This window comes from Tachyglossus aculeatus, chromosome 2, assembly GCF_015852505.1.
Source record: "Tachyglossus aculeatus isolate mTacAcu1 chromosome 2, mTacAcu1.pri, whole genome shotgun sequence".
Classification (NCBI taxonomy): Eukaryota; Metazoa; Chordata; class Mammalia; order Monotremata; family Tachyglossidae; genus Tachyglossus; species Tachyglossus aculeatus.
Window position 1 is genome coordinate 128,422,359 of NC_052067.1, and position 13,610 is coordinate 128,435,968.

A 13,610-nucleotide genomic window follows, 5' to 3' on the forward strand; every position below is an offset into this window, starting at 1 on the left:
TTGGATACACCCCCCCCCCCCCCATCATTTGCCAAAGTGCTTTGGAGTTTAATGTTAATTAGAAACCAAAGGCCAAGAAAGTCTTTACAAAAGAATGGTTAAAAACCGCTAAAAATAAATGTGGCCATTTTGGAGAGAGGTTAAAAAAATAAGCATTAGCCCACAAAGAGGAGGATTAAGACCGAAAATAAAAATGTAATGAGTCATAGAGTATTGCATGTGTTGAAACCTAACTCATTATCAAGTTATTTAAAGGTGTGATACATTTGTGAAATGAGTGATTCATACAAATGAGCAAACACTGAAACCCTGTGCCACCTAGTTTCCCGAGCCCAGGTAAAAGTAAATAAGGCACACTGCTTTGCGAAAGCACATCCACACCCTGCCTTCACTTTACAGATCTCTTAAGATTTTTCCTCTTATCTGGATCTCTTGATTTCTCCCTTGGCCAAGGGCAGGCAGTGATCCATTTGACCTCTTCCTATTATCTTGGAAACGTACCTTCCACACCTCACTGAATCTTAGGAGTCTAGTAGAAAATCCTTTATATCAGTGACAAACAGTTTCTAATTCTGATATTGCCTACGGTGACCTCAAGGCAGTCGTCGTATGCCTCCGTTACCTCATGGACAGAAATTTGGGGGTGTGTGTATGTGAAAGGGCCAGTGTGTGACTGAAAGGGCTGCTTACATCCCGCACCCCATGTATAGGCTCTCTTTCTCCCTATTTCACCTGTATATATATTTGTACATATTTATTACTCTATTTATTTTATTTGTACATATCTATTCTATTTATTTTATTTTGTTAGTATGTTTGGTTTTGTTCTCTGTCTCCCCCTTTTAGACTGTGAGCCCACTGTTGGGTAGGGACTGTCTCTATATGTTGCCAATTTGTACTTCCCAAGCGCTTAGTACAGTGCTCTGCACATAGTAAGCGCTCAATACATACGATTGATGATGATGATGATGATTTCTCTCCCTCTGTCTCTCCCTCTGTCTCTCTCTCCCTCCCTCTTTCCCTCCCTCTCTCCCCCCACTCCCCACCTACTCCTTTGCTGTGATATTGTGTTTTCTGTTTGCAGTGCCAGGCACAGTTTTCTCTTCACAGAAGGGACTCCTTTGTGGAACTAATTTCCACGCTATCACAGCCAAGTTTCCCCCCTCGATTAAAGGATGTTATTTATAATTTTTGTTAAGAGCTGAGTACTGTCCCAAGTGCTGGGGTAAATACGGGATAATAAGATCAGAGATGTTGCTGGCCCCCTATGAGATTTACATTCCAAGTGGGAAAGATATGAAGAACCGAAGCATCAATCAATAACAAAGACAACAATTCAAAACTATGAGGTGAAATTGAATTTGTGAAGAATACGTGGGAAGGGGAAGTCTTCAAGTCCTTTAGCCTTTCAGACAACAGATGGTATTAAAAGCAGTGAGGCCTAATGGACAGAACATGGGCTTGGAAGTCAGAAGGTCCTGGGTTCTAATCCCAGCTCTGTCACTCCTCTGCTTTGTGACTTGGGCAAGTCGCTTCACTTCTCTGGGCCTCAGTTACCTCATCAGTAAAATGGGGATTCAGACTGTGAGCCCCAAGTGGGACAGGGGCCGTGTCCAGCCTTATTAACTTGCAGCTACCGAGGTGCTTGACACGTAATAAATGCTTAGAACAGTGTTTGACACACAGTAAGCACTTAGAACAGCCCTTGACACATAGTAAGAACTCAAAAAATGCCATTATTATTATTACAATTGCCACAGCCTCCCTGATAATAGAGAAGTTCAATAATACCAGGCTTCTGGTTCTCTGTGTTGTGGCAGCGAGCTCCTCAGCGGTCTGGCCACCGGGAGACCCTGAAGCTCCTAGTAGTAGTCATGGCATTTATTAATTGCTTAGTACATGCATTCATTCAATCATATTTATTTATTGAGCACTTACTGTGTGCAGAGCCCTGTACTAAGCGCCTGGGAAGTACAAGTTGGCAACACATAGAGACGGTCCGTACCCAACAGCGGGCTCACAGTCTAGAAGGGGGAAAAGCATTCATTCAATCGTATTTATCGAGCGCTTACTGTGTGCAGAGCACTGTACTAAGCGCTTGGGAAGTATAAGTTGGCAACATATAGAGACAAGTTGCAATCTTTCCCCAACTATCTTGCTTTAACTACAAAAGGCTAGTGGGTAAAATATTTAGTTGAGGTCCCCTACTGCAGAACACTGTACTAAGTTTTGGGAGAAAGAGTGCACAGGTGAAAATTAGATCCAGTCCCAATCTTTCAAGGGGCACATAGTCTAAGAGCTTTTAAATGAGGAGAAGGGCTTGGAAACAGACACATCAGGGATGAAACGTTAAAACACAACTCAGATTCATACAATAGGCTCAAAATCTCAGCGGGGACGGAGGAGCAGCTTTCAAATACTCTTCTATTTATTTTGTTAATCATGTGCATCTAGCTTTACTTCTATTTATTCTGATGACTTGACACCTGTCCACATGTTTCGTTGTCGGTCTCCCCCTTCTAGACTGTGAGCCCGTTGTTGGGTAGGGACCGTCTTTGTATGTTGCCAACTTGTACTTCCCAAGCGCTTAGTACAGTGCTCTGCACACAGTAAGCGCTCAATAAATACGATTGATGATGATAAATCCGATTGAATGAATGAATGAACCGTGGCCCGGGGAGCCCAGAGCGTGCTGGAAACAGGGACCTGCTGTGGCAAGAGGGAAGGCGGAGGTTACCACCATGCTTTTGATCCCTTCAGGGCCAATTAGGTGCCCGTCCTTGCCCACCCCTTGCTCCCTCCCTCTGCTCTGAAGAGGTAGTTGGTGGTCCTCCTCTTTTGACCTCCTTCATCCCACCCCAAACCCCTCACCTCCCCTAGCTTCACTTCCCCTTCCTGACCCTTCTCACTCCTCCTTGCCATCTGCAGGGGTGGCAGACATGACTCATGTCTCAGAAGCAGAAGCAGCGTGGCTCAGTGGAAAGAGCCCGGGCTTTGGAGTCAGAGGTCATGGGTTCAAATCCCGACACCACCACATCTGCTGTGTAACCTCGGGCTAGTCACTTAACTTCTCTGAGCCTCAGTTACCTCATCTGTAAAATGGGGATTAAGATGGTGAGCCCCACGTGGGACAACCTGATCACCTTATATCCTCCCCAGCGCTTAGCACAGTGCTTTGCACGTAGTAAGCGCTTAACAAATGCCATTATTATTATGACTCCTGCTGAGCAGAGCAAGCGGAGAGAAACCTGGGAGGTCACCTCTTCCTTCGGTATACTTTCCCCACAGACACAACCATGTGTTATTACACAATTACTTTTAAAATTGCTTTTCACCAGAGGTTGGCAGGCAGGAATAATTGAGCTTTCACTCTCACCACCTAATGGTGAGGACTAGGAAATTGGAAGAGTAAACTGAATCAGTCAATAGTATTTGACTGATTTGACTGCTTCCACGAGAAGCAGCGTGGCTCAGTGGAAAGAGCACAGGCTTATGGAGTCAGAGGTCATGGGTTCAAATCCCGGCTCCGCCACTTGTCAGCTGTATGACTTTGGGCAAGTCACTTCACTTCTCCGTGCCTCAGTTACCTCACTTGTAAAATGGGGATGAAGACTGTGAGCCCCACGGGGGACAACCTGATCACCTTGTAACCTCCCCAGCGCTTAGAACAGTGCTTTGCACATAGTAAGTGCTTAATAAATGCCATTATCATTATTATTATTATTATTATTTGAGAGTAGTTCCTGAAATGTATAGTAGTCCATTTAAAAGGGGGGAAGATGGAGAAGAGTCTAAACTGCTTCCCTTTTTGAAATATACTTTTTTAAAACTGTTCATTTACATTAAAGGAAGTTAAATGCTACCTTGGGCATAATGGAATGCATTTTCTAACTCAGAATAATTTTTATTTTGAAATTTATTTTGAAATTTATATTAAAATTTTTAATTTTTAGAGAAGCAGCATGGTCTGGTGGAAAAAGCGTGGGCCTGGGAGTCAGAGGTCCTGGGTTCTAATCCTGGTTCTGACATTTTGCGTGGCTCAGTGGAAAGAGCCCAGGCTTTGGAGTCAGAGGTCATGGGTTCAAATCCCGGCTCTGGCGACTATCAGCTGGGTGACTTTGGGCAAGTCACTTCACTTCTCTGGGCCTCAGTTCCCTCATCTGTAAAATGGGGATTAAATAACTGTGAGCCTCCCGTGGGACAACCTGATCACCTTGTAATCTCCCCAGCGCTTAGAACAGTACTTTGCACATAGTAAGTGCTTAACAAATACCATCATCATCATTATTATTATTTTGGCTGCTGGGTGACCTTGAGCTAGTTTGTCTGTTTAAAGGGGTTAAACATCTGTTAAAGGTGGGTGAAATACCGTATTATTTAAGCTCTGAGCTCCATTTGAGGTAGAAACTGGGTCCGATCTAATTATCTTGTATCTACCCCAGTGCTTAGTATGATGCTTGGCACTTAGTAAGCCCTTAACAAATGCCATTATTATTATTATTACTACTACAACTAATAATTAGTTTTGGCCCTCCACTCTTCCTCACCTAATTCTTGTAATTAATAAAATTTATATAAACATAACCAAAAGCCCACAGTTGGGATTCATCTCATGCCAATTTGAGATATTCATAGATTTTAGGTAGGTCAGATATGGGTTAGATCAATAGATGAAGCAGCGTGGCTTAGTGGCAGAGCACAGGCTTGGAGGTCAGATGATGTGAGAAGCAGCGTGGCTCAGTGGAAAGAGCCCGGGCTTTGGAGTCAGGGGTCATGGGTTCGAATCCCGCCTCTGCCAATTGTCAGCTGTGTGACTTTGGGCAGGTCACTTCACTTCTCTGGGCCTCAGTTCCCTCATCTGTAAAATGGGGATTAAGACTGTGAGCCCCCCGTGGGACAACCTGATCTCCTTGTAATCTCCCCAGCGCTTAGTACAGTGCTTTGCACATAGTAAGTGCTTAATAAATGTCATTATTATTATTATTATGTGGGTTCTAATCCCAGCTCTGCCACTTGTCTACTGTGTGACCTTGGGGAAACCACTTCACTTCTCTGTGCCTCGGTTGCCTCATCTGGAAAATGGGGAGGAAGACTGTGAGCCTCATGTGGGACAACCTGATTACCTTGTATCTATCCCAATGCTTTGAACAGTGCTTGGCACATAGGAAGCACTTAGCAAATACCAAAATTATTATTATTATAGATAAAAAGAGTGTTTGTCATGCACCATATAGACTCTGAAGTACTATCTTTGTATTTGTAAATACAGATACAGTATTATACCCAAGCAGTGCTAGATGGCCAATTTTACAGATTTAATCTTGCACCTTTCCACTGGATCAAGAATTGTGGATATTTGAGAATTTAGATGTGTGGATTATCTGCTTTCTGGCTCTCACCTCAGTATCACAATGGCCCCACGCCTAGAAACAGCTCCAGCCTATTTTTGAGGTTCCTTTTAGGGGCAGTTGACTCCTGAGCCTAGGGGAGCAGGGCAGCCGAGACTGGAGTCCAGAGTTGGCGGGATGGTTGGGGAGAAGGATGCAGGTCAGTCAGTGGTATTTATTGAGTGTTTATTGTGTGCAGAGCACTATACTAGGTACTTGAGGGTGTACAGTGTAACAGTTACAAACACATACGCTGCCCATAACGAGCTTCTCCTCCAGCCTCTAGGATGGGACCTCTTGTGCACTTGTACTTCCCAAGTGTTTAGTACAGTGCTCTGCACAGAGTAAGCGCTCAATAAATACGATTGAATGAATGAATGAATGAATGTGCAGCAGCAGTTTCTGTCTGATGGGACCGAGGGGTTCTTGCGTGGAGTGGTTGGCAGTGAGGTGGCCAAGCAACTCCCCAGAATTTCACTGGGGTTCGAAGAAGCTCCATGCCACTCCTGTTGCCCCCAGAAACCAACCAACCAATCAATCAATCAATCGTATTGAGCGCTTACTGTGTGCAGAGCACTGTACTAAGCGCTTGGGAAGTACAACTTGGCAACATAGAGAGACAGTCCCTACCCAACAGTGGGCTTACAGTCTAAAAGGGGGAGACAGAGAACAAAACCAAACATACTAACAAAATAAAATAAATAGAATAGATATGTACAAGTAAAATAGAGTAATAAATATGTACAAACATATATACATATATACAGGTGCTGTGGGGAAGGGAAGGAGGTAAGATGAGGGGGATGGAGAGGGGGACGAGGGGGAGAGGAAGGAAGGGGCTCAGTCTGGGAAGGCCTCCTGGAGGAGGTGAGCTCTCAGTAGGGCCTTGAAGGGAGGAAGAGAGCTAGCTTGGCGGATGGGCAGAGAGAGGGCATTCCACTCTGGCCCAGGTCGAGGGGTGGCAGCCCCAATCTGGGGCTGAGAGAGCGTCCACACAGTTTTGGCTTCCTCAGTCAGGCCAATGGCTAGCTTGGCATAAACCCCTGCTCAACCCCTTCATCCCACACAACTCCTTCCAGCCCTGGACATAGCCTTAGCCCTGGTTCTGGCCACTTCCTGCCTGTGATATAGGAACTCTTTCTCACATAATAATTAATAACTGTGGTATAACTGTGGTATTTAAGTACTCATTGTGTGCCACTATATTAGACTGTGAGCTCGTTGTGGGCAAGGAATGTCTGTTTATTGTTGTATTTTTTTTAATAGCATTTATTAAGCACTTACTATGTGCAAAGCATTTCATTCATTCATTCAATTGTATTTATAGGGATTGTCTCTATATGTTGCCAATTTGTACTTCCCAAGCGCTTAGTACAGTGCTCTGCACATAGTAAGGGCTCAATAAATACGATTGATGATGATGATTTATTGAGCACTTACTGTGTGCAGAGCACTGTGCTAAGCACTTGGGAAGTACAATCAATCAATCAGTCGTATTTATTGAGTGCTTGCTGTGTGCAGAGCACCGTACTAAGCGCTTGGGAAGTACAAGTTGGCAACATATAGAGACAATCCCTATCCAACAGTGGGCTCACAGTCTAAAAGGGGGAGACAGAGAGCAAAACCAAACATACTAACAAAATGAAATAGAATAGATATGTACAAGTAAAATAAATAAATAGAGTAATAAATATGTACAAACATATATACATATATACAGGTGCTGTGGGGAAGGGAAGGAGATAAGATGGGGCGGATGGAGAGGAGGACGAAGGGGAGAGGAAGGAAGGGGCTCAGTCTGGGAAGGCCTCCTGGAGGAGGTGAGCTCTCAGTAGTGGCTTGAAGGGAGGAAGAGTGCAAGTACAGTACAAGTCTGCAACCTATAGAGACGATCCCTAAAGCACTGTTCTAAGCACTGGGGAGGTTACAAGGTGATCAGGTTGCCCCATGGGGGGCTCACAGTCTTCATCCCCATTTACAGATGAGGTAACTGAGGCCCAGGGAAGTGAAGTGACTTGCCCAAAGTCACAAAGCTGACAAGTGAGGGAGCCAGGACTTGAACCCATGACCTCTGACTCCAAAGCCTGGGCTCTTTCCACTGAGCCACGCTGCTTCTCCAGGTATTGTACTCTCCTGAGCACTTAGTACAGTGCTCTGCACCCAGTAAGCACTCAATAATACGATTGAATGAATGAATATAAAGTGCTGAGGTAGATGCTAGATAATCAGGACATAATCTGTTTTAAATGGGACTCACACAGAAGCAGCATAGCCTAGTGGAAAGGACATGGGTGGGCCTGGGATTCAGAAGACGTGGGTTCTAATCCCTGATCTGCCATATGTCCACTATATGTCCACTGGGGCAAGTCACTTCTCTGTACCTCAGTTACCCCATCTGTAAAATGGGGATTAAATCCTTCTTCCTCTAAGACTGTGAGTCCCATGTGTGGGACAGGGACTGTGTCCAACTTGATTAACTTGTATCTACGTCAGTGCTTAGAACAGTGCTTGGCATATAGTAAGCGCTTAAGAAGTATCATTATTAAAAGGGAGAGCAGGTATGGAATCTCCAGTTTGCAGATGAGGAAGCAGAGGCATAGCGAAGTTAAGTGACTTGTCCAAGGTCACACAGCAGGCAAGGGGCAGAGCCAGGATTAGGACTCCTGCCTCCCAGACTCACTTTGCCATTAGGCCATCCTGCCTCTCATGTTTCTGATCTCTTTTCCTTTCAATCATAGCTGCTCAATAAGTGGCCAGAGCACATGCTCTTTGTGTTTAAGGCTCTTCAACAAGTAGCTCCTCTGAGAAAATTGGTGTCACACCTAGGGGAAATTCAGGAAGAATGATGATTCTTCTGCCCTTTGGTTTATAATAATAATAATAATGATTATTATATGTTAAGCGCTTACTATGTGCAAAACACTGTTCAAAGCGCTGGGGGGATACAAGGTGATCAGGTTGTCCCACGTGGGGCTCACAGTCTTAATCCCCATTTTACAGATGGGGTAAATGAGGCACAGAGAAGTTAAGTGACTTGCCCAAAGTCACACAGCTGACAATTGGCGGAGCCGGGATTTGAACCCATGACCTCTGACTCCAAAGCCCGTGCTCTTTCCACTGAGCCACGCTGCTTCTCGGCAAAACGATTTGGCATGGGATTTTAAGGGATTGCAATGTGCCATTCACAGTTCTGTACCACCCATGAAGATTTTCTGCTTTGTGGTGAACTCCCTTTTTGTTTTTGTTGCCAGTTAAATTGCAGTGTAAAATGTTGTGCATCAGCACTACTCCTCAAAACTATTTTACTCTACAGGAATCAGGTCAGGAAAATTGCTTAGTGCCCGACTTTCCGGTAGCAACAGACTCTGTATTTTAAAAAAAGTGAGCTGCTGTGTATAAATGTTCAAACTGATAGTTAATACCTGCACCGATACCCAGCACCTGTCCCTGGGAGTGGAACTGACCTGCATTGCTATGGGTAGGGAGTGCCTGTTAATTCTGGGTATTGTACTCTCTCAAGTGCTTAGTTCAGTGCTCTGCTTATAGTAAGTGCTCAGTAAATATAATTGACCGATTTGGAGATGATTGCTTTTTTATAATGGCATCAGTTTTATTAATTTTTAAAAATTTAATGGCATTTAATAATAATAATGATGGCATTTATTAAGCGCTTACTATTTGCAGAGCACTGTTTTAAGTGCTGGGGAGGTTACAAGGTGATCAGGTTGTCCCATGGGGGGCTCACAGTCTTAATCCCCATTTTACAGATGAGGTAACTGAGGCCCAGAGAAGTTAAGTGACTTGTCCAAAGTCACACAGCTGACAATTGGCAGAGCTGGGATTTGAACCCACGACCTCTGACTCCAGAGCCCGGGTCTCTTTCCTCTGAGCCACACTGCTTCTCTAACACACATTTGTTAAACGCTATGTACCAGGCCCTTTACTAACTGTTGGGGTGGATACATATCTATTCTATTTATTTTATTTTGTTAGTATGTTTGGTTTTGTTCTCTGTCTCCCCCTTTTAGACTGTGAGCCCTCTGTTGGGTAGGGACTGTCTCTATGTGTTGCCAACTTGTACTTCCCAAGCGCTTAGTACAGTGCTCTGCACACAGTAAGCGCTCAATAAATATGATTGATGATACAAGCTAATCAGGTTGGAGACAGTCCATATCACAATTATGGTATTAAGCGCTTTCTATATGCCAGGCACTGTTCTAGGTGTGGGATGGATACAAGCAAAACGGGTTGGACACAGTTCCTGTCCCACATGGGGCTCACAGTCTCGATCCTCATTTTACAGATGAGGTAACTGAGGCACAGAGAAGTTAAGTGACTTGCCCAAGGTCACACAGCAGACAAGTGGTGGAACCGGGTTTAGAACCCATGACCTTCTGAATCCCAGGCCTGTCCTCTATCTATTATGCCATGCTATTTCTATGGGACTCACAATCTTATCAATCAATCAGTCATATTTATTGAGCGCTTACTGTGTGCAGAGCACTGTACTAAGTGCTTGGGAAGTACAATTTGGCAACATATCTTAGTCCCCCTTTTACAGATGGGGTAACTGAGGCATGAAGTACTAAGCACTTAGAGAAGCAGTGTGACTCAGTGGAAATAGCACAGGCTTGGACTGTGAGCCCCACGTGGGACAACCCAATCACTTTGTATCCTCCTCAGCGCTTAGAACAGTGCTTTGCATATAATAAGCACTTAACAAATGCCGTTATTATTATTATTATTATTGTGAGAGTACAATATAGCAATGAGCTTATAGTCTCGAGAGGAATATCTATGCCATGCGTATCAATGCAAATCAATATAAATTATGGATATGTACAAAGGTGTTGTGGGGCTGAGGGAGGGATGAATAAAGGATCCAAGGGTGACAAAGATGGGAGTGGTAGAAGAGGAAGTGAGGGCTTATTTGGGCTAAACCTCTTGGAGATATGATTTTAATAAGGCTTTGAAGGTGGGGAGAGTGATCATCTGTTGTATATGAAAGGTGGGGAGAGTGATCATCTGTGCATATGAAGAGGGATAGAGTACTTTAAAGACTATGGTAAAGTGTTTCTGTTTGATGTGGAAGAGGATGGTCAACCACTGGAGGTTCTTGAGGAGTGGGGAAACATGAGCTGAATGGTTTTGGAGAGTGATCCGAGCAGCAGAGTCAAATATGGACTGAAGTAGGGAAAGACAGGAGGCAGGAAGTCCAACAAGGAGGCTAATGCGGTAATAAAGGAAAGACAGAATAAGTGCTTGGGGTAACATTATAGCAGTTTGGATGGAGCGGAAAGGGTGGATTTTAAGCATTGTTGTGAAGGTTGAAATGACAGGACTTGGTGAAAGATTAAATATGTGGTTTGAATGAGAAAGATGAATTGAGGATAATGCCAAGGTTTTGGGCTTGTGAAACAGGGAGGATGGTGGTGCCGTCTGCTGTGATGGGAAAGTCAGAGGAAGGACAGGGTTTGGGTGGGAAGATGAGTTCTGTTTTGGACATATTAAGTTTGAGGCATCTGTGGCACATCCAAGTAGAGATGTCCTGAAGGCAGGAGGAAATATGAGATTGCAGAGGAGAGATATCAGAGAGATAGGAAAACAAGGAGAAGACCGTGTCAGTGACATCAAGGATGGATAACGTTTCCATGAGAAGGAGGTGGTCAACAGTGTTGAAAGCAGCTAAGAGGTTGAGGAGGATTAGGGTGGAATAGAGGCCATTGGGTCTGACAAGAAGGATATCAATGGTGACCTTTGAGAGGGCAGTTTTGGTGGAGTGAGGGAGGTGGAATACAGATTGGAGGCAATCAAGGAGAGACTTGGAGGATAGGAACTGGAGGTCATGGGTGTAGACAACTTGCTCAAGGAGTTTGGAGAAGAATGGTAGGAGGGTGCTAAGTAGAGGGAGCAGTTGATTCCAGGGAGGGTTTTTTGTTTAGGATGGGGGAGACATGAGCATGTTGGAAGGCAGTGGGGAAAAAACACTGGAGAGTGAATAGTTGAAGATGGTGGTCAGGGAGGGAAGAAGAGAAGGAGCAAGCGTTTTGATAAGGCGTGAAGGGAAGAGATTGGAGGCACAGTTGGAGGGGGTGGATTTTGAGAGGAGGGAGAAGATTTTTTGAGATACTGCTGGGAAAGATGGGATAGTTGAGGAGAGACAGGAGGGAGTGAGGAATTGGAGAAGGGCAGGGGAGATTTTATAGAGATCATGTCTGATGGTTTCAATTTCCTCAAAGTACATGGCCAGGTCTTCAGGGGCAAGAGATCGGTGAGGGGACACTGGTTTTGAGGAGTGAGTTAAACTTCTGAAACATCTTGTGAGGCCAGTGGGTATGGGAGGCATAAAGGGCTCCCCAGGCATCCACGTCTGCCTGATCAGTGACTCAAATCCTGTGATCTTGAGCCGTCTTCTTGCACAGGAATTTTGTTTAGTGGTCGAGAAGTGGAGTATCCCACTCTTGGTAGGATATGCCTTACTGATTTTCCAGACCAGTTTCCCTTAAGCACTATGGTATTCTCCACTTCCTCAGCTCCATGACACTCATGCACATATCCACCTTAATTCATTTTAATGTTTGCCTTCCTTGTGGGCAAGACTGTATATGCCTGCTCCTTTGTATTGTAATCAAGAAGCAACATGGCCTAGTAAAAAGAGCATGGACCTGGAAAGGGATCTAGATTCTAATCCTAACTCTGTTACTTTGCTGTGTGACTTTGGGCAAGTCATTTAACTCCTTGGGCTTCAGCTTCCTCATAATAATAACGATGGTATTTGTTAAGCGCTAACTAAGCACTGGGGAAGATAAAGGGTAATCAGGTTGTCCCACGTGGGGCTCACAGTTTTAATCCCCATTTTACAAATGAGGTAACTGAGGCACAGAGAAGTTAAGTGATTTGCCCCTAATCACACAGCTGATGAGAGGCGGAGCAGGGATTAGAACCCACGACCTCTGACTCCCAAACCCGTGCTCTTTCCACTAAGCCATACTCCTCTGTAAAATGAGGATTCAATCCTACTCCCTCCTACTTAGACTGTGAGTCTATATGAAGCAGGGACTGTGTCCACCCTAATTAGATCTTGTTTCTACCCCAGCACTTAGTACAGTGCATACATGTAGTAAATGCTTAACAGGCACCGTAACTATTGCTATTATTATTATTCCAAGCACCATTACTGTTGTTATAATTACTATTATTCTCCCGAGTGATTAGGATGGTGTTCTGCATCCTGTAAATATCACTGATTAATTTATATGAATCAGCACCCATTGGTAAATTTCTCTCTCTCTCCCTCTCTCTCCATACATATATATGTATTTCTAGATATACATATATATGTTTCTGTATGGTTGTATGTGTGCTTGTATGAGTATATATTACCATTTTCTTATGGTTTTCAAGTGCTTAATATGTGTCGAGTACTGTTCTAAGTGCTGGGTTAGATACAAGTCAGACACAGTGCCTGTCCCAAATGGGGTTCACAGTCCAAAAGTCTATTAGTTGCTCAATAAACCACTGGTGTATTTAGTCTTACATTTTTTAGACTTAGATTTCCATATTATTCTTTTGATGACTTACCAGAAAGTCACAGCAATCTAAACTATTAGGGGGACCTGTTAATTCAGACCTGTTAATTCAGTTAATTGGATGGTACAGGGTTAGAGGGGAAAGTGGAACGGGAAAAGGCAGGAACAACAACATTAACACTGAAATCCTTCTTCCAGGCAGTTACTGAGAAGAATTTTGGAACCCGGGATTTTCGAGCATCTCTAGAAAGTGGTATCCTGTTGTGCGAGTAAGTATTAAATGAATATGATGATGATAGAAAAGTTTGAATTCCTCCCTTCTTTTTTCCTTAGTTGTCAAGAGGAATGAGATGACAAGTATGTTCATAATATAAAGATTTCTCAACCTATTCCTTAAGTGATAACATTGAAGCTTAACCCCTGTATTGATGTGATTCATGATTTATTTTTTTTGAAGGATTAAATAGGAATCTAATTCTGAGAAACCAAACAAAGCATATTCAAAGGCTGATATCACTCTCCTCATTCCATAGAAACAGATAAGGCACAAAGCAGTCGTGACTTGCTCATGGCTACACAGTGACTGACTGAATAGTTATCATTAAAGTAAGGTTCATCAAAGACATCTATTTCTGTTAAAATGAAAGCGTTCTAATGGATTTTTCTCCCATTTTCTCACAGCGTAGGAACAACT

At 43.8% G+C, this 13,610-nt stretch overlaps 1 protein-coding gene across 1 annotated transcript in view; it reads left to right on the top strand.

Annotated features, from left to right (window-relative positions):
- Positions 1 to 13,610, top strand: part of LMO7 (LIM domain 7) — a 326,368-nt gene that overhangs the window by 82,571 nt on the left and 230,187 nt on the right. Inside the window, exon 2 of the mRNA XM_038762998.1 lies at positions 13,115 to 13,185. Within this exon, the coding sequence (XP_038618926.1) occupies positions 13,115 to 13,185 (71 nt within the window). The remainder of the gene's footprint in view (positions 1 to 13,114; positions 13,186 to 13,610) is intronic.